This window comes from Phalacrocorax aristotelis, chromosome 11 (assembly GCF_949628215.1).
Source record: "Phalacrocorax aristotelis chromosome 11, bGulAri2.1, whole genome shotgun sequence".
Lineage (NCBI taxonomy): Eukaryota > Metazoa > Chordata > Aves > Suliformes > Phalacrocoracidae > Phalacrocorax > Phalacrocorax aristotelis.
The window spans coordinates 16,943,764-16,965,316 of NC_134286.1; the positions used below are offsets into that span (position 1 = coordinate 16,943,764).

General features: G+C 41.9%; 1 protein-coding gene across 1 annotated transcript; it reads left to right on the forward strand.

Annotated features, from left to right (window-relative positions):
• Positions 1-6: 6 nt before the first annotated feature.
• COMMD5 (COMM domain containing 5) lies at positions 7-21,521 on the forward strand. The gene is made up of 7 exons (XM_075107089.1): positions 7-222; positions 4,498-4,658; positions 5,790-5,818; positions 9,764-9,814; positions 13,754-13,849; positions 15,684-15,759; positions 18,895-21,521. The coding sequence occupies exons 1-7, from the start codon at positions 54-56 to the stop codon at positions 18,994-18,996; spliced, it is 684 nt and encodes a 227-aa protein (XP_074963190.1). The 5' UTR covers positions 7-53; the 3' UTR covers positions 18,997-21,521.
• Positions 21,522-21,553: the final 32 nt, after the last annotated feature.

Here is a 21,553-nt window from a genome sequence, read left to right on the forward strand (position 1 = left end):
GCCCCTTGCGTGGGGCGGTGCGTCTTGTCAGCGGCAAGCGGGGCCGTGCTGCCATGGCGGCGGCGGCGGTGGGGAAGGCCGCGGGGGCGGCCTACGGGCACGGCGAGAGCGGCGGGGGCCGCGGCGGCGGCTTCTTGGGGCCGCGGGTGCCGGCCGAGGTGGAGGCCATGGCCCGCAGCGTGCAAGATGTGGGGAAGGAGACCTTCCGGCGGCTGCTCAAAGGTAGGGCCCACGCGTGGGTTCGCCCTGCCCCGAGGCGGGGAGCCTCCGGCGTGAGCGCGGGAGGGTCGGGAGGGGTTGCCCAGCCAGTCCTCGGGGGAGTCGCGGGTCCTGGGGCAGCCGGAGGGTCCGCGCTGCCCTGCCGCGCGTGGGCGGGGCTGCGGCTCGCCTGGGACGCGCCCCATCCCTTTCCGCGGCAGGAGGCTCAAGCTGAGGGTCCAACGCCACGAAGGCGCTTCTCGGTTGTACTTTAAAATTCGGTAAAATCCGTGAGAATGGGGTACGGGCTTGTGCAGCGACGGACGGCCCCAAACTCGCACCGAGCGCTGTTAAAGTCCCTCCCCTCTCGCCCCTCAGCCCCGGAGCCAGCGCTCGGGTCGCCGTCGGGTCGTGTAGGGCCCGTGAAAGCCGGAGAGCGCGTGGGTATCCTCGTAACCTGCGGGAGGAAATAAAGGAGCCTCAGAGTGCAGGTGTCTCACGGGGGTCGGGGCTGTACGGTTGAAAACGCGCTGCCTATTTGATTTTTGTCTGTGAGGCGTCTCCCCGTGGTAAGGCAAGGCTGGTGAGATTTTTCTCGTGATGCCTTTGTCCGCCAAAATCAGAGTTACTGAGCTGAGTCAATTCTTGTACGGAAAATAATCGCAGAATAATCGCAGAGTTGGTTAGCAGAGCCAAAGACTGACTTGTTTGTGGCCAGCTGCCGCACAGCACGGCGTAGCGGTGCGGCCCTTGCGTGCGTGGTCTCTCAGGTAACTTCCTCTCAGGCTTTGTCTTCCTGATTTGAGTCAACAAGGACTCAAGATATCTGGTGGCTGGTTTGTCTTTAAAGTGTTGCTGCACGGTGTCAGAAGCTGGGCAACGTACCCACGCGTTCCTTATGATAATTGAAAGCGATAAAGCTACCTGTAGGCAGAGGCGTTTGGGACAAAGGCGAATGCAGGTGCTGAACCACGTTTGCTGCCTAGCGCAGGTGCAATGGGGACCGGAGAGTTATACCAGTGCCAGGAAGCCTGAGCGTCTCCTGAGCCCCATCAGGGTTCAGTTTTGGTGTAAGTTACCAGCTACATTTAGGTGTGCAATAAATGCTTCCTACTGCAGGGGGAGCAAACAGCCCTTCCAGACCACCTGGAGCCAGGGCAGGTAGCCCTCCCGCACGGGTGCACCCAGCATGCGCATCCCCGGAGCGATGGAGACTGCCTCCGGGTCATGCAGGGCTGGCAGAGATCCCCAGCTGTCTTCTGGTCTCGCTAGCTGCGACTGACAGCTGGCAGGGCAGCAGTTTTCCCTTTAAAGGTTCAGTAGTCTTACATTCTGTTGAAATGCATCATGTCTTGAATCTAAATTGCTCTGGCGCTGGCACCAAGTTATGTTTTTGAGGCTGTTGCTGATACTGTAATAGCTAATCTGAAAAATTAGATGATGCTTCATATGCCTGCTCGGTTCATGATGTAAAAACTGCATATCCCATGTTATAATTAATTTAGCCTTCAACGGAATTTCAATCAAAGTTTACAATTTATTGAATAGAGACAAGCAAGCAGCGCTGGATGCACGGGGGATCCTTCCGCCTAACGTGCATACCGTCATACAAAATTACAGAGTTTATATTCAGTTACTTAATTAATAACAATTAGTAAAAACACGCCTAAGTTTACACTCATTGGTCAGTGATAAGCATCCCACTTGCCGTTGGTCAGCCGTAGTTAAATTAGCCACGCTTGCCATGTAGATTAGCCCGCATGCTCTTTACGGGTGTGTGGGGGCAAGTCTTTTTGGTCACTCTCCTTTGTAGCAGGGTGTTTCCGCTGTTAGTCCTTGAAGTTCTACTGAATTGTATCTTTTTAGGAGGCTTCTTGTCAATGCAGCATTCATTGCTAACGCCCTCTTGACTGGCCTAAGCATTATTTATTATCTTGTTAAAATTCTCAGGTGTTAGTTTCTACTCCTAACTAAAATTCTTTCTTAACAATTAACTTAAATCGCCAATCAACATTCCAACCATTAAGACAGTTAACAAGTCAATTGAACGGCCCTCGGTTACACAAGCACAAACAGAACGGTCAAATGCTAGAGGGTCACGCTTCACTGTGTGACTCTAGCATTGTTCCATATTGACACGAATCAGATGAACACATTTTACATCCCATTATCTCAGGGTTGTATGGCCAGCGTTACTGTGGGCTCTGCTAAGCTGCAAGTGTACATTTGACACCACAAGCTGCTTCTACTAGGAGCAAAATGACCCAGCAGTGAGATTTTGTTGGGATGTTTTGGGTTATTCCTTTTTTTCTCCCTCAGATTAACTGTTGGAAATGTTGGTACAGCTGATATTTCTGAGTCCTCTGAGCTATACTGGGTTAAAAAGTCTTGTATTCTTGGGTAATGCAAATCGATTATAAAAGAAGACATGGATTTTTAACCAGTGTTAGGGTTGGTCAACAGAAAGAAGACCAGTACTCGTAGAATGGTTTGGGTTGGAAGGGACCTTCAGAGACCATCTAGTCTAACCCCGCTGCAGTGAGCAGGGACATCTTCAACCAGATCAGGTCACTCAGAGCCCCGTCCAGCCTGGCCTTGAATGTTTCTAGGGATGGGGCATCCCCCACCTCTCTGGGCAACCTGGGCCAGTGTTTCACCACCCTTGTAAAAAAATTTTTCCTTATATTCAGTCTAAATCTACGCTCCTTCAGTTTAAACCGTTATCCCTTGTCCTGTCACAACAGGCCTTGCTAAAGAGGTTGCCCCCATCCTTCCTATAGTCCCCCTTTAAGTACTGAAAGGCTGCAATAAGGTCTCGCCGCAGCCTTCTCTACTCCAGGCTGAACAATCCCAACTCTCTCAGCCTGTCCTCGTCATTAAAACTGTCTAGTTAAAAACTAAAATCAACTGTTGTCCTTTGAAGAGACAGATCAAAGCCATCTCTAAGCAGGTAAGTAGACAGCAACCTGTTTCCTGCTCCGTGTGTGACCTAGCAGGCAGGCCTCTGTGCTGATCTGTGTCTGCTGTTCCAGTGAACAGCCTCTTCTCAAAGTTGGTTTTGTTGTTGTAGAGCAGAGCCTTTTTCAGACGGCGTGGAAGGCTTGGTACTAGCACCTTGCACGTCCTAGCTACACTGTGTGAAATCTGCCGTGCACATAGTGCCAGGCAAATTCAGTCAGCCACGTGAATGGTCCAGGGCTTGCCTCTGAATTTGGAGTGCATTTAAAGTGTGGAAAGCAAAGAGAATTTTTTCAGAATGAGAAGACAGTACAGTAGCCAGTGGAACTCAATCAAACTGCCAGCCTTCCTTTTGGCATTTGGTAAAACCCTTCTTTTTTTTATTTTTTCCTCAACCTTAGTATTAAGCTAATCTCTTATGTTGGCTTTCAGTAATACTTGCTGGCCATTTTTAACTTTTCATGTTTTATTCACAGTACTAAATGTGGCTCATTATGAACGACCAATCTAATGCCCCGATCCTGCAATGGCCCTGTGTCAGTAATCTTTTCTTCATCCACGGTGGGACTTCCTGTGGCTCCAGCGGCCCATCCAGACTGATCAGAGAGCAGGACAGAGGCTGACATGACAGCAGAGATTTTATAAGCCAGTGCATCTATGGAGAAAAGAATAACTGAATGATGAAGATTGAAATAAACCCCCACCAGTTATTAGCGTATACTACTGTATACACACTCTAATGCATAATGTATATAGTGCTGTGTGGGTTAACACTGATTTCCTTTAAAGTCTGTGCTATCATCAGTTGTGCAAACTACAAGACTTGAAGGTTTAGTTTTGTCTCCTTGCTCATTTAATCCTTAGTCTCTGCTGACATTGCGAGATAAATTAATTCATGAAATGTTGGAGAACAGTGTCGAATTATTTCCTCTCTCAGTCCTCTCTCATCCTGGGCATCAGAAGTGTAATTCAGCTGTGAGCAGACTTCTGATCTGCACAAGTTTGTTGATAGAAGCTCAGGTTGGATCTGGAATCATAAGCAATTAATTTTTGTATCTTTTTTGCATTATCCCACTGGAACAAATTCCAACAGTGTAAACATCTTCAATTTTACGATGCAAAAGCTTGATCCATTGAAGTTCTTTTGGTAAGGTGTTGTGAGGCTGACCGGTGGTGGTGGCTGATCACATGTATTTACAGAGACCTGAAGTGACAGTTTCACATCAGGAAAAATGGCAGTACATTGAGTCAAGTAAAATCATAGATGTGTTTTTGTTAATGTTCACAGTCTCCTGGCCTTCCTCTTTTTAAAGGGTTCTTGATTTGCTTTCTTATTTACAGTCACTGTTAATGCATTGGAAGGGAAAGACTGCAAGGAATCTGTCAAGCTGATCGCAGAAAGCACTAATCTCTCAGAAGAGCAGCTTGCTTTCCTCATTTCTGGCATGTACACCCTTCTCCGAGAAGCGCTGAGACTCCCCTTATCAACTTTCAAACAAGAGGTAAGTTCTGGGAGTACTTGGAGTCCTGATAAGTTAAAAGCTACGTCAGATGTGAGTTACCATCTAAACCCTATTTGCTGAGGTGGGGAGCTGCACATAAAAACGTTGCTCCAAGTTGAAGTGGTTGGAAGAAGCTCTTAAAAATCTAGAGCTTAATATTTTACTTGTTGGGTGGATTTAGAGTGAGCTTTTTGGAAAAATATTTAAGCTTTGGGAAAAAGATTCCTGTATCTTTTTCTGCTTCAGCGTCTTGTTTACTATGCATGTTTGTTTTCACTTTTAAAGTAAAACCCCAGAGGAAGCCATTGTTTCATTGGCATCAACTCTCTCTCCTACCCTAACTGTGTTCACCTGTACCGCTCGTTTTGTCCACACTTCAAATTGTTCATATTTGTTTGTCTGCCTTTCTTCATACGTCAGCCATAGAGGAAGGAAGGTCTTATGGCCAGAACAACATCGTGGAAATTGGGAGAAAGTGCTGTTTCTGCCTACACTGTGGATGTTCTGTGGATATGTGCATGTCTGCCATGGTCCCAACCCCTCGTCCTTCTTCATGGCTATTTTCTTTTCCTTTTCACGTTACTTCACCTTACATTTTTTCTCTTCTCATTTTATTTTTATGCAAACGAACCGCTTCTGGGCTTCCACCACCACTCTCTTGTTTAAGATACTCTCTTCATATTTGCCCAGGCGTACTGGGAAAGCTCATATATTGCAGGAAACATAGTGAAAGTAAGCTTTTAGTATTTAAAGCTTATCTTTTACCACTTCCTTTCTGTTTAAACAAGTTGCTGCAAAACATATTTGAGAATAAGGGCACATAATTACTATAAAATTACTATAGAAGAAGAATATGGTCTGGATAGCTACGTAAAAGAAATGGCAGGGATGTTGTTTTCAAAAATAAAGGCTTCCAAGAGATTTAGGTCTTTACAAGTAATTTCTCACAACTTGATTAAACACTTCGGGTAATTTTTCTCAATATGTAACCTGTCACTTCAAAACTACTGGCACTCGAGACTAAAACTTTTGGGGAGAGATGCCAAGCAAGTAACCACTGTTAATTCACAAGGTAAGAAATGATCTTGCAAGACTATGGCCTGTAAAATTTCACCTACCTTGTCTTTCTAGGTTTTTAAGGAAGACCTAAAGGAGCTCAGGTATGCCTCTTTATGCCTGGTTTTTAATCTGTTTGTTTTTCATAACTTTTACATAACTACTTTCCGAAATCAACTTTTTTACACAACAAAGTTGGTATAAAAATTACCTGTAAATAACACATAAGAGATCTGTTGCCAAATGTCATGTGAAGCTAGAAGTAAAAAAAAAGCAGGTGTTGTGTAAGACTTGATTTAGCACTGAGCATGAGCAGTAAATTTCACATGCTGGCGAGATTGGTCTAATTTAGTCCGTAATGTAGGTTATGCAAATGTGAGTGACCTTCTCTCTGCCTGTCCCACCTTGCCCTGCGGTATTTTTTAACGTGTTTGGTAAGACAGTGGTAACATTTCAGATGCTAAGAAACTGCCCTACTTTTTATCTTCTTTGAAAGGCCAATGATATAATGCTCCTGCAATCAACCACCTTCTTCAGCTACGATCTCTCCTGCCCATTACCCAAGAAAGCATAGCGTTTGTTACGGACTCAGTCAAAATCTGCATCAGTCTGTTCAGAGTATCTCTCCTAAAAGCTAGACGTCAGATGCTAACAATCTTTATAGGTTTTCCCTTATTTCCATATGCAGTAGCAATGAGGGAGTAACAGCAGTTGATGTTTACATCATTGGAGAAACCTCTGTACCAAGACCCAATTATTTTAAAATACTAATTTCCCATAATTCTTAGCATTCAGATTGCTACCTAGGAGAAATAGATACATTTCTAATTCTGTCTTTTTTTCATCCTTATTTGTCTGTTAACCTGCAAATTGGCTTTCTCCCCAGACTCTTCTGCAGAGTCATAAGCGTAGGTTACTTTATGAGCAACTTCAGGCAAATGAAAGCTGCAGATTTAGACATGTAGTCGGAGTGTAATCGGTGAAAGGTATAATTGGGGCCATGATGAAAGGTGCCTTGCTAGTTGATACAATTTTGCCTGCAGCTCAGTGCTGGAGTTTGGCCTGCCTTTTGTATTATGAACTAAAATGCAAGCTGCTTCCTCTGCCACGTCATGGAGTTGACACCCAGGTTAAAGTAGGTCAGTAAGAAACTGATGAATTGCTTTTGACCCAGTGGGAGTTGGTGTTGTTTGAGGCACACGCGGAATGTGTTTGGTGTGATTAAGGAATAATGAAGAGCACTAAGAGGAACATGCCGAGTTCTCTGGGAGTGGGTGAATATTCCTCTGTTGAGCAGTGGAGAAAGTTGGTGTACAGGAGTGCCAGGAGTCACTGGCTGGGCTGGCTGCGTACCCTGACTGTATCCTAGAAATGCAGGCTCCCAGGCCCCCGTCCTTGTTATTCGACCACACTTTAATACCTTACACTTTTGTAGTTGTTGGGTTTTTTTCTCCTCACTTTATAGTTTATTCATGGAACTATGAAGATGCTTTTCAGTCTGGATGATCTTTTTATATCTTGATATATCTTTTTGATCTTGTTGTTCTGGTTAACATGACTGACATAGCAGCAATAGTTGGGTAACAGCATTTGTGCTGCGTGCAGACTTGTATGTTTTACGTGCTGCTCGTTGCCACTATGGTCCCATGATTCTTACATTATTGGGACTCTTCCTAACTCCCGTCTCTGACAGTCTTATCTCCTGTGAGTAGCTCTCTTCACCTTGTAGCTAAACTTTTGGAAGACTAAATAGCTTATTCTACTCTCATGATAAATGAATTCTTAGTGAATTTGGTAGCACCTTTATCTTCAGATCCTATGGGAAATGTCATTTCCTGTTTCCCAATGCACTTGGGTTTGGAGGTGAAATACCTGCTCGTTTTTAAGGTGCTTACTAATGACATGCAGACACTTATCCTTCTGCAGTGACTGCTGTGGGCCATCATGTGCATGAAGAACACATGGAACTGGTTGAACAGCAGTGTCTTGGCATTATTGGCACCTGGTGTTAGGGCAGGTGTTTTGCATCTTAAGGCAGAAAAATGGCTTATTTCCCCACCCACCCCCTGTTGTTTTTTGTTTTTTTTTTTTTTCCTGTGCCTTCTTTTAAAAGGTTTGAGCTCTGAGCCAGGTTACCTTTTTTTATTCCACTTCTGCATTCTAGTTTTTTACCTTCAGTGAAGCTGAACATTGGACTAATTCTACCCATATGAAGTCTTGTAATTTTCAATTTCCTGGTGATGCATCTGGTCTTAGCTTCTAGTTTTGGTGGAGAGAGAGGCTGGCAGATGTGGCCAATTCTGATTAACTAGATCAGTACTACTGGTTTCACAGGGTTGCCATTCTGTATCCCCTATTTCTTGGCCTGACTGGCTGAGCCAGTTAGAATAAATTCACTCCAAATTGTAGGTGCTATTTTTTCCCCTCCTCTCAGGTAGTTTAATAACTTTATGGCTCAGGCCAGTAACATGGGATTGAGACATCCTCACACCTTTTTCCTTGCTCTTTGAGTCCCTTCCTCGGAATGTTCCTTCAAAAACTGATTGCAGTCTGTAGTTCAGGCCTGAGCGTACCGTGTTCTGTGTCTGATCCGCTTAGCATGTGGCTGGCCTTGTGTCAGCTGCTTGAGCCAGGAACAGAATTTTCGTCAATATCATTAACTGCACAGCAAAAATAATGCAAGCTCGAAGGTAGCATTAATGCCTCTGGTTTAGTAACGCTTGCTCTTACAGTCAGGCAAACATTGTGATAGGTATTGTAACAATCATATTGCAAGCCCCTGTCTCCAGCTTTTCCACTCCATACAGAGGAGATTCAGTCACCATTAGGATGGGTTAAGTGAGACACTTGCATGGAAAGTATAAGTAACGTTTGCAGAAACAGAGTCGTCTCTTCTGGAAGAAAGAAAGGCATATGCAGCCAACAAACCGCTGTCTAGTCCCTCCTCCTCACTTCCCAGTTTGCCTCAGATAACCACCTTGCTAATATGAATTCAGTTTTATCCAGCACCATTTAAGAATGTGTTTTAAACCCGCTTCTTTCATTAAGGATTCAAGCTCTAATAACTGCTGTTTCATCTTCCCACTGTGTGAGTTGATGAGTTGTTTTTTCTCCCATCATTAGACACTGTAAGCCCTTTAGGACAGGTAACTTCCATGTTTGCTTTGATTTTTCTTTGATGTACCGCTGTGTCTCTCAAGCCACTGGTGAGTAATGTCTCTGGGAACTGATTCATGTTGAGTGCTAGATTTTACTGTGGCAGCAGTAGTAGTTACTTCTGCCACTTGTCCAACCTGCCTCTCGGTAGGAGGTTACAGTCCCTGTGGCAAAGGCAGCCAAATGGATAGCGTTTGCTCCACAGACTTTGCAATTCACTGCCTGATATATTGAACTGAAAATCAACAGTAGCTTGTTTGTAAGGCAACAACAGCATTGGAGGAATGGTTAAGTAGTGGAGAGGCATAGGGTGGATGGAGCATGAGTTAGTTGATTCAACCAGTTATTATGGTCCCCATCAAATTTATGCTTGTCCCCCCTCCCCATGTTAAGGTATGCTACTTCTGTAAGTCATCTTAGCTACAAGGGCTTCTGTTTTTACTTCTGAGGGAGCAATCCATTCTGTCTTCTTTTCCTTACACTTCAGGTGAAAGTGAAATGAAATGTGTAGGTTTGGGATCTTTGAAAGCACACATTGCTGGCCCACCTTCTGCACTTGTCAGAGCCATCAGTAAAACTTTCCTTGACTTTACTGAGAGAAGTTAAGCAAATAATCTTCTGAAACTCACTGTTGCCATACTAGGTAGGACAGGAAGATGTAATACAGTTCTTAGAGTTCTTCATATAAAAACATAGGCTGTCCTTTTGAGAGCCTAGAGTGAATCAATACTGAAGTGCTTACATAAGAGCTGATGGCAATTTTAAGCAATGTAAGATGGAAGATGTTGACACATTTTTTTGTGTACTATAACTTTATTTTTTTTTTTTTAGCTAAGGCCGTATATTTGTGGTTACAAAACACTGAACTATTTTGTATTGCTCATCTTTTTAAGGATACCAGAAGATTTCATCGTGGACTTTTCCAATATAGTCTTTGGTAACAGGTCAGTATATTCATGTATCATGCCTTGTGCAGCCAGCAGGACAAGATTTGTCCCATTATTTTGATTCAAGATACCATGATGTCCATCATGCAAGACTAAGGCTTTCATGTCAATTTTCAATTTTTCTGTGATTATCACCCATCAGTTTTTATAATGTTCTATAGACTCTGTAAGGTGCATTAATACCTACAGGTGAAAAATGCATTGCAGAGTGAAGCATTTTTATCATCATCATCATTGCGAATTAGAGCAAAAGTGGAAAACTGAAAGGCAACCTATATGTGTCTTTTACATGCTGTGGCTTGTGGAAGCTTTCTCAGATAGCATTTAATCAAGCCTTAATGTAGAGTTGAATTGGGAATTCTCACTGGGTGACTTGATGACATGTATGAGATATCAAATGCTCTGCTAGCTGTAATTCATAATCTAAGCAGTATACCTCCGTAGCTCCAGAGGAAGTACTAAATCAGGAACTTTTTGAGCAGCCTATCTCTTTTGTCCATTCTAGGGATTCCTTTTTTCTGTATGGTTCTCTGCTCAACCATATTTAGCTTATTCTACATCTAGAAATTGCTTGAACCTTTTGCATCTGCAAAACTTTCTTCTGTGAAACTTGAGGTCACTCAGCACATAGCATCACTAACCCAATGGTGCTCCAAATATTCCGCATGGAATCCTGATAATCATAGTTGTGGTATTTCAGTTACCCTCAAGAGGGTCTGAATGCTGCTACCAAAGTTAAAAAATATTTTTCATTTCCTTGGTTAAGATCTTGGCTTAAAGCTGAAGGTTCTTGGATTAAAAATAAATTCAGCCTTCTCATCTCTTCTTTGCTCTTCTGTTTGAATTATAGGTGTTAAGAATGTAAAATTCATGGTTGCAAAGTGGAAATATTGTTTGCAGTGGAGAAAGAAGATAAATTTAGATGTCATTTGAAGCATGCATGATTGTCTGTTTTCTACTGTGAAATCACGACGCTGGAAAATTTAGCTTTTTCTCATTTCGAAAGCTGTGATTATCCAGTGTAATCTTACTCTGTGTTTTGAGACCAGAGAAGAGCACCTCAGATTTGATTTCTAGACAGATCTGCTTTTATAATCTTAAATGTAACACTGAATCATACATACGCTTATTGAGTTGTAAATATATATAATTGTGATGGTAAGAGAAGTATTAGCATCTGATCAAAAATTCAGTATGATCAAAAAAATCCATTTTTAATACTTTTCCTGGCATCTCTTCCTATTTTTGCAATTTCGTTCTTTAAACAACAGCTCTGAAGTACTGGAAATTTGACATTTGTATTTCTGTGTCCCCACAATTCCATCACGCTATATAGACTGAATGGAAAGAAAAACTTGCCAAATTGGCACCATCAAATAACTGCATGAAATTAAAACTTTTAAGGGGAAGGATAACACTAACTTCCATGTCTGAATGTCTACAATACTTAAAACAATGCAGTACTTTAACGTAGCTTTAGTTTCTACCAGGAGGGTGCATTCTGTGTGCCATTTGTCAGCATTTCACACATACCAATCTATTCGTTCTCCCTGTTCAGTGGCACGCTAGGCATGTCTTGTTATGTGCATAGGGAACCATCCAGAATTTGTCTTTAGTTTTGATAGTTAGGTCAGCTGCTGCTCCAGATTCTCTAATCTTTCATTTGTGAGTGCTCTTCTGTTGCATCCTTTTGCAGATTATGTTCTTGCCATCAGGTGTATCGTCCCTTCCACGTATAATTTGGATGGTCTCTCGCTGATCCATGGTGCTTTACTTGTTCAAACTGCCATCTTCTGCATTACGTCCTGACAGTATATTGCAGCTGGCACAGAGTGTTTACAGAATATAATTATAGTCTATAGGTTTTGGATATAGGATCCATTGAGTCTTCTCTGCTCCATTTTGCTATTCCACTTAGAAATCAATGGCTTGATTAATGACCTGTATGGTTTCTGTATGTATGTTGGCGACTATGCACATTCTGTCATCCTTACAGGATTCTTGCAATTCCAGTTGTGATCTTGTCCAAGCTGAGAAGGTGCTGACAGAAGATTAAACTAAGCTATAAAAGCCACGACTCTTTCTGAGGGAATGGTACTGAAGTGCAGTTCTGACCAGAACTAAAGCTTTGTGGTTTGGCCACAGAAATGCCATAGCTTAACGATACTCAGAAGCTTCCCCTCTGTTTGGGCATTGCTGACCTTTCCCACCACAGCTGACTACAACATGCTCCTGTTTTCTCTACTCTTTCTTCCCCCAGAATGCTGGTGCTGCACTGAATAGACTATCTTCCATTGATGGGAGTTAGCATGTCTTAAGGAAGCAGTAGCTGTGTGGCTATTTTTAGGCATTCCCCAAATTAAGCAATACCCTGGCAGCAGCTCGCCACTGAGGGAAAGGCCTGTTCTTACTGTTTAATCCTGCTAATGACCATTCTAGACTCCAGCTCCTCATGGTTGCACCCAGCTGTGGTGACCTACTTCCTATCCAGCAGTTGACAGTGAGTAAGAACCAGCTGATCTATTTTTTTCTGCTCATTCCTTTATCATACTATTAGGAATGTGTGTCACTTCTGACACCACTCCACCCCCTCCAAAAAAGGATAAGTTCTTTCTTATATTGCCTTTGCTAAATGCAAGAGTATTGGAGGATCTCAGCCTGTCAGTCCTGTGTACCTTATCAAATCATGAATCTTTCTGGGCAGTTTCTAAAGGCTACAGCTAACTTGCACACAAGAGTCTGAGTACAGGTGTTAGGCTATCTTTCCTACAGTCCTTGATTTGCTCAGAGAGGATTCGTTTCTGATGTAAAGGCTGTAATGAGATTACGCCTAGCACCACGGATAAAGGATGTAACGTTTTTTATCCTGCCCTTAGCGGAAGTACTGGAGTAGCTTTGAAATGTCCCATGTCTCAGTTATTTACGGTACAAGTAGTGAAAAAAGAAAAAAAAAAAAAAAAAAAGAAAAAAAGTAGGTAACACAGAGTCCATACTAGCTCCCAAATGGACCAGATGAGTTACCTCATTCTGAAGGTACTTCTGCAGATACTTCTGAAGATACTTCTAAAAATGGGTGGTGGGTATGTCTTTGTATCAGATTTGGCTTATGTACTTACCCAGAGCTCAAGATTCTGTCAAAATTGTAAAGGTCATCAACCATCTGCAGTTGTATACAGCTGACAACTGTATAGCTGTATTTCCTCACAGAAATAAACTGAGGCTGATCGGCCTGACTCTTCCTGCAATATGAGTAATAAACGAAGCCCTTGGCTTCTTACACATTAGACTAGACAAAAATCTTGAAGGTTGTGCTGGAGTTGGCAGTGAACATTATGTAAGGAACTTAGAGCTTGTAAATTATGTTGGATTAGTAAGAACCACTGCGAGATTTTTTTTTAAAGTATGCTTCAAAGTACACACTAATATTATTATATTTTAAAACATTGCTGCTTGCTAATACTTAGATGCTTTCTGCTGAAGGAGCACAGTGATCTTATTCCAACATTTTTGCTCAAGGCATCTGTCTTGTTCCTGCTTGCTTGTTCCTATTGGATTTGCATGAAGGTAAAAATATAGATGCAGATCCCTTTCTATGCCTCACAGGTGTGTACAACTGAAATAATAGATATGCCAGCCACCACAATGACTCTAACTAAACTTTGTAGTGACATCAGTTTACTGGAACTACACAGAGTCACTTGGTCTCTTTTTTTTTTAATGTGGACCATAGTTAAGCACTGGAAGAGTGGGTAATCTGAGCACAGCTGTCTTAAATACACAAAACCTCTGCTCATTCGGAGCTCTCTACGTAAGGATAGATGTAGGAGAGAAACTGGTTCCGGACAGGTTTGTTCTGAGGAATCTTGTTTTCTCTTTAGATTCTTGTTTCTTTTATGAATTTGCATTTCAGTCTCCCATTTCTGATTTGCTCTGTAGGCGTCCTGCTTCCGAAGGCACAGCTCTGATACAAGGAAGTAGGCTGCCAAGTGTCCAGGACTTCAGGTGGAGAGTGGACGTAGCTATATCCACAAGGTATAAAAGAGAACCCTGCGTGACCCTACAAATTATTTTGCCCAAGGTGAAACTGACTTCTTGTGCTGCTTAAAAATGTTAATGGTGTTAAAAAGTGTCTTGCTGTTAAGGATTGGCGTGTAGCATTAAATGGTAAGATATGGAGGGGTGTTTCTGAGAAGTCAAGTCAGTTTATACACAGGTTGCTGCTGCTAACATGGGCCTGCTAACAGGCTGCCGCCTTCATCTTCTACTAATGATGCTTTTTAGGCTCCTTATTTGTTTTGATCTCTAAGGCCTCTGTGCTAGAAACTTCTCACTCAAAGTTTGAGTCTCAATATTTTGAAACTTGAGGAGCTGATACAACTCCACAGGTCCTCAGAGATGATGGAGTAAATTAGATGGATTAAGCCTCACGCGACCAGCCAAGCTCTCAGTTTCACTGGAGCAGGGGAGGGAAATCATCTCTTCAACTTCCCAAGTAGACTACAATGTGTATTTGCACATGTTAGATAAAATTACTTTCCATCACCTGTAGAGTCTACTATAGATTCTACAGAGAAAGGCTTCAGAACAGCACCTTTACAGTGCCATAGTTACACAGTTGGTCATTGATCTACCTCCTAGTTTCTTTCACAGAACAGGAGTAAAAGCCTTTGTGATCATCCTGGCTGTGCCTGCAGTGAATAGCTTCTTGCCAGCTGCCACAGCAGAGGCAGCTGGGGGATGGATCTTTGCCTAGAGCCAGAAGGAAACAGAAACCTGTTGTCTGTCTGGTCTTTTTCTGGTTCTAACCAAGACAGACCAGGGTGAAAGAAATTGGAAGATGATCCAGTATTTGTCAGTAGTGTAAATTGTTAGCATGAGTGACTTGATACCACATTCATGAATAGCTGCATCAGAGGGAGAGTACAGTCTCTTTGCTGCCATAGCTGACGTGCATGTGGGTAATCAATCAGGGATAGTCTTCCAGAAATCAAGAAAAAAGGCTTCTAAGTGAAAATTGTAATGGCCATGAGTTACTAGGTCAGGTGACTCTCAGATGAACAGTGCTATAAGCACCACACAGGTATTGCTATGCAGAAAAAAAACGGTACCTGTAAGAGAGCAAAATGTACAGATAAACATCCTCGAGCACAATGCTTGCAAGCTGCAGGCAAATCCTATGATTCGTTTTCCAAACAACACATGAGCAATACATTATCCTTTTCTATTTTCCTTCCTCTTATTTTCCTTTCCAGTCAACCTCCCCCTGGGATTTCTTGTTTATCATCCAGCAACAGCCTCTGCAAAAGAGCTATGGCTTCTGGCTGTAGCGCCTGTCAGTACCTGAGCAGGCTTTGGCAACACCGTTTGATGGAAGCTGCACAAGAATGACTCATTTCCCCTCTCTGGGTCATGAAATAAAATAACAACCCACAAATTTAGGATGAAGACTGGAAGAGCTTGATTCCCCAAATGAGATGGCAGTTGAAAGTATGGAGGGATGGAAAGGATTAATGCAATATGGTAAACTGCATAAGAAAACTGTGCATTTTTACTATCAGTACTTGATCAGCTCTTATCCCTATCATAGTTCCACTAAATTGATTATTATGTAAAATGAAAATGCTCCTAAACTTGCAGTTACTAAACTATTGAAAAAATTGTTAGTCTCAATATGGAGGTAAATTGGACGGGACTCCTATGTTCGTGAGTTTCCAGCCAGTCAGGTACAGGTCTCTCTGATTACTCGTGTTCTACTCACGTTCTATGTAAATCCTACATGAACATCTTAAATTGTTAATGTACAATCCTGTACTCATCACACTGCCGATGTCTGTTGTTGTAATACTAATAATGTAAATAATTTCAGTTCACTGGCCCGTGCACTTCAACCATCCATTCTAATGATGATGAAGCTTTCAGATGGGACAGCTCATCGCTTTGAAGTAAGTCTGATTGCCATAATAAATGAAAAAGAAACCACTTGAAGTTCTTTGTAGGAAGTTGAATTACTATTTAAAATACTAAAGCTTTTGTAAAAAGTGCATTATCATTGCTTGGTTTGCTTTGGAATTGTTCATGTTAAGTGTAGCTGCACACAATATATAATGAAACGCCAACCAAACCTGTTTCATACCTTGTTCCTACACACATTTTGCTGAAACCTCATTTGTTAGAAGAATGTTAGTTACTGAAAAGCACTGTTGCATAATGTCTTTTTTGATCAAAAATCATGTTTTTGTTATCAGCTATAACCTTCAGACCTGATGGTGGCTGTTGAGGGCAGAAAAATTACTGGGGTAGTTTATATAATGTATGTTACACTTCTAAACCTCCTACAATTGGTAGAGAATGGTAACGTTCTCTTCTGTGGCAGAGGTAGTTTTATTCTTTTTGTCCAGTACATTTCTTGCTGCTAGAAGGAAAGAAAAAAAACCTCATCGCTTTTCACGTCAGAATTAGTCAGTGGCAGTATTTATGACACCATACGTAAAGGCTTGCCAGAAGGTGGCATAAATTCTCCCGTATTTTTAACCTTTGAAAAGGAATGCTATTTGTTCTAAAAATAACATGGTGGTGCATACAGGAATTCAGTGCACAGCAGGCATTGTTACATTTCAACTCTGCAAAAGGTTTTGGCTTCAGTTCATGTGTTAGTAGTAGTCTGGAGGAAGCACTGAAGCACTGTGGGTTGAAAGAGGAGGACTGATTCTACTGTTAGAATGTTTGTCATGATTTAGCTGGGATAAAGTTAATTTTCTTCACTGCAGCTGGCATAGTGCTGTGCTTTGGACTTAGTATGAAAATAATATTGATAACACACCGATATTTTAGTTGTTGCTGGGTAGTGCTTATGCTAGTCAAGGACTTTTCTAGCTTCCCATGCTCTGCCAGATGCACAAGAAGCTGGGAGGGGAGGGGACACAGCTAAGAGGGTGGTTTCAAACTGGCCAAGGGATATTCCATGTCATGTAACGTCATGCCCAGTATGTTAACTGGGAGGAGCGGGCCAGGGGAGGCAGGCAGCAGTCACGGCTCAGGGACTGGCAGCCTTGGTCAGTGGGTGGTGAGCGGTTGTATTGTTTGTGGTTTTGGTTTTTTCCCTTTTTCCCTTTTCCTTATAATATCATTATTATTATTATTATCATTGTTATTTTATTCTAATTATTAAACTGTTCTTATCTCAACCCACAAGTTTTTTTTCTTTTGCTTTCACTCTTCCGATTCTCTCCCTGAACCCACAGGGGTGGGGGGAGTGAGCGAGCGGCTGCGTGGTGTTCAGTTGCTGACTGGGGCTGAACCACAACAATGCTTCACGAGTAGTATTGAGGAAGGCACGAGATCTGTGCTACATTGCAAAGCATTGAGGCTGTCACGTCACAGGGGATTAAATTCACCCCTCTGTGGACAGTGCTGCTCAGAGCATCCCTTACACTCTTTTCGAGGTCTTCCATGGAACTTAAATGATGCCATGGTCTTCAAGTTAACCCCTTACAACGGGGTAAGTTTCACTTGTGAGAATAAAAACTAGCATGTATTCTTTACTGTTTAGATTTGGGGCTTTGTTTCCTGGTGTATAATGTCAAGTCTTGGTCTTGGTAGCATTGTTCCTGATCGTTTTGGTTTTAGGGTTTTTTTGTTGTAAGTCGGTCAAAGACCCTTTGCTATTCTGCAGTGGAGATGTGTTGGTGTGCCTGCTGAGTATATACAGAAGTATGGATATCTGATAGCAAGCAACATGCTTCTCTTAGAATCACCTCCTTGCTGCTGCTGCTTAAATCTGAAGGGCCCAGGTCTGGCTGAAACACTATTTCTGTATCTGATGACTGGTCTTCCCACAGTTAGTAGATCTTTGGGATAAACCTGTGTTTTGGTTCAAGGTACCACATGCAAGCAAATATAGGCCTCAGCTCTTCAGATTCCTTTCATTCAGGCACGTTCAGAATGTCCTGCCTAACTAACAGGGCTTAGGTAAGATGGTGAGTCTAGAAGATAATTCCATTATGAACAGTTTTAAAATGTGTATGCCACAGGGAGAAGCTACGCTCTGGTCTCTTGGGTTTGGTTTGGTTTTTTAATCACAGTGTGATTTCTGACAATGAAGATTTTTTTTCTTTTTTAAAGCAATGGGAATTGCAGCATTTCGAGTCTTGTTGTATATATGTCAAAAGTGAAGAGGACGTAATGCCTTTTTATGCACTTCTGATGCATATGGAAAATGCAAATCAGATGTTGGATTCCTCTCACATAATTGATATCTGTGCTACAGTAGGCAGAAGGATGACAAGGGACTTTGTCAAAAGAACTATGTGTCTTCAGTGTAGTCAAAGAAGTAGAGTAAATTAGGCAGTACACTGCAGAGCAGCCTGGGCCTAGCTGGACTGCTGTTGGTAGCACATGTGTTTGTGCACGGCACTAACATTGATCTGTGTCGCCCAGTCTGTGCCTGTGCTCAGTTGCTGTTCTCTGCCTTAACTGGTAATAGGTTTCCATCCATTTGGCTTCTCAGGCTTGAAATGCTAAAGGAAAGTCCATGAGTCTCCTGCACAGATGAAAATGTTTTGTATATTTGATCAAAATCTTTTGCCTTCCATGCATAGACAGTACCCAGTCCTCTGTGCTGTTGAGGTTGCTGCCAAGTCTCATGCTTTGAGGCTCAATTACTTTATCCTGCAAGTCTGGACAAGCAGAATATCTGGAATTTGTTGCTTGAGAATTCTCTAGGATCCACAACCTTCCAAGTGTCTTTACCATTCCTTCTAATCCATGACTCTCTTAATTTACCACAGCAGCCATCAGTTTACCTTCTGGAGGACTTCACTTCTCACATCAGGCAGTATAGAAAATGTACTATGTTATTGTTATTTCTGGTTTTTTCCACTCTCCTTTTTCACCCAGATGATTTAGTTGAATTAATTGAATTTTATTAACCTCAAATCCTTTGTCTTAAGTCTTAAAAAAAAAAAAAAAAAAGAGGGATTGGGATGACACTGTGGAATGTTCCCTATCCATACGCATGCCCTAGTCCTAGTCAAAGTTCCTGAGATGTTTCATGTTTTCTAACCTGAATATTGTTTCAGGTACCAGTTGCAAAGTTTCAAGAACTGAGATACAATGTTGCCCTTATACTGAAGGAAATGAACGATTTGGAGAAAAGGAGCATACTGAAGATCCAGGACTGAACACTTTTAAATTGGGAGTTTACAGAACAGATCTGAAACCCTTAGTGTTTTGCGAATGACAAAGCAGGGAACCATCACCACTTTGCGTCTCTGAACTGCAATGTAGCATTTATGATGTCTGTTATGATGTAAATACTTTTTCAATTCAAGTCTTAAAAGGACAAGCTCTTTTCGTAAGACTTAGGAAAACAAAAAAAATATATCTATGAAAAAGTATAATGCCGTTTGTGAGCATTTTTGCATGATTCATCAAAACAGTTTTTTAAATAACTGTCTTAATAGGTGTGAGAGTCACTTATTTCTGATTATGATTCATCACACTAATTATTTTTGAAAGCCTGCTACCAGAAGTGCCGTCAATGTGTATCATAAGAAGGCTCTGCAATATCTCAAATAAAAAATAAATTTAAAAAAAAATACTCCTGCGCTCTAGTATGACAAATGTGAACGTGAGTTTTGCATAAGTAAAACTGCCGTCTGGCTTCTCACTAATCAACTGAGGTATAGCTACTGATATTTAAAGGATAATTTTGAAGAAAATTGGAAGTCTGTGCATCAAGAAAGAAGTATCCACTGAGCTTCCAGAACTAACTCTGTGGAAGTGGAAAGGTTGATGAGAATGGGCTAAATAGCAGTAATCTCATGGATTTCTAACTGGAAATGCCTGACTCTTGTTTCATGTACAGTTTCTGTATGTTCAGTTTGAATGGAATCTGACATTACTGGGCAGAAACCTCTGGCACTGTGATGATAGCAGACAGCTTGTAGACTGCTACAGCTGTATAGTCATTAATAGTGCAAGTCAGACCCCAGGATGAAGAGGCTGTGTACAGCCTGCCAGATGAAAGTCACAGGTATGAGGATATCCAAACCCCCAGGTCAAGAAAACAGTTAAGCGCAGGCCGATGTTCCTGAAATGGTCAGGCAGCCCCTGAAGTGGTCAGGCAGTTGGATTGGATGATCATTGTAGGTCCCTTTCAACTGAAATAGCCTATTCTAAGTTACTTCTTTGCCCCATGAGTAAACCTTGGAACAACTCCCTTAACTTGAAGCACATGTTTTAAGTCTCATTTAAATGCTGTGGGACCACAAGTATGTCCCTAAGAGTTTTGCCAAGAAGGGATGCATTCCTCAATCATTGCCTCAACAAGTTTTCCCCCAGCAGCAAAGATATGGAGTAACGGCCCAAAGACATCAGAGGCCGTGGGCCATAGAACTATAGGATTTATCTGGCTGTCAAAGGTAGTTCAGAAGGCACGTGCTTTCTAACACCACCATTGTTAAGCATTGGCTTATCCTACCTGCCTTCAGGATTTCTATCTCAGTAGTATCACCCGTAATTCTTTCTCTCATTTTTCATGATTGTAGAACTTGCCTTTATCTTCCTCACTCCCCACAGAAAACTACTGAAATTAAAATCATGGATTCAGGAGGCCTTTTACACTCCCACAGATGTGTAGGAAAGGATGACTTGGCTGTTGGATTTTAAGAATCACAACAAGCATAAGAAGACCTCATTGTCATACTTCTTAAGAGGAGACTTTTTTGACTGTAGCCCATACCGATCTGAAGACAGCTGTCTGTGCAAGAATATGTCCTGTAGTTTCAAATAAACCTATCAGCTGTGATTTCAAACTCTTCACAAGCTGCGTGTTTCATTTGCTTTGTAGGCTACTCATCAATAACTTCCAGGTTTGATCCATACTGCATTGTAGCTACTGTGTTCAAGTCACACCAAAGCATATGAAGAGGAATTAGCTCCTATAACTTCAAATGCATTAATGTGATGTTTTCTTTTTGGTTTTGCTTTGTGAAGCTTGTTCATCTTTCTGGAATTACATTATCACAAGCTATAAAACAAAACATACGTTCTTATGCTCCCTGTTATAACCTTTCCCTTCTGAATGTTTAGGTCTACATGGTTTCAAATAGGAAGGTATCTCACTTGAGACCATAAATGAAGTCTTTTCAGACAAACAGAACACTGCATGGGTATAAAATGACCCATTGTCCAAGACATTTGCCAAGTACTTTTATGCTGGTCAGAGTAGAAGAATCCATACACACCTTTACCTTCCAGACAGAATATGTTCATTCAGTTGTCCTCCTGTAACAACAGTTGTCCATGTTCTCCAAAAATGGAAAAGCTTCCTGACTGTTTTTCCTCGTGTTCTCCTAGAGGGGTGATGGTCCCCTTAGTCTCAAGTTTGTCTTGCCACACATTAAGCAGGGGTTTACTGTAACTGGAGGGTTATCATGCACACTGAGGGGTACTTAAACATGGGATTTTCATTCCTCTGTTAATTTGGGTTTTCCTTCTGACAGATTAGCTTTCCAGTAAAGCAGCAGTTGTTCCCAAAATGGCTACTGGGAGTGACTAGTGGATAGTTCCACAGTTGTGATAAAATATGAGCCTTCAAATTATTGTTAGGCTTCTCAGAACTTTGTGATGAATTATGTGTTAAATATTTGTTAAATGCTGAAATCTCTTCTTACTTCGCAATTAAAATATTCTGGAATTTGGATTCCACTGAATTTCTGTCTGTATTTCCCCTTT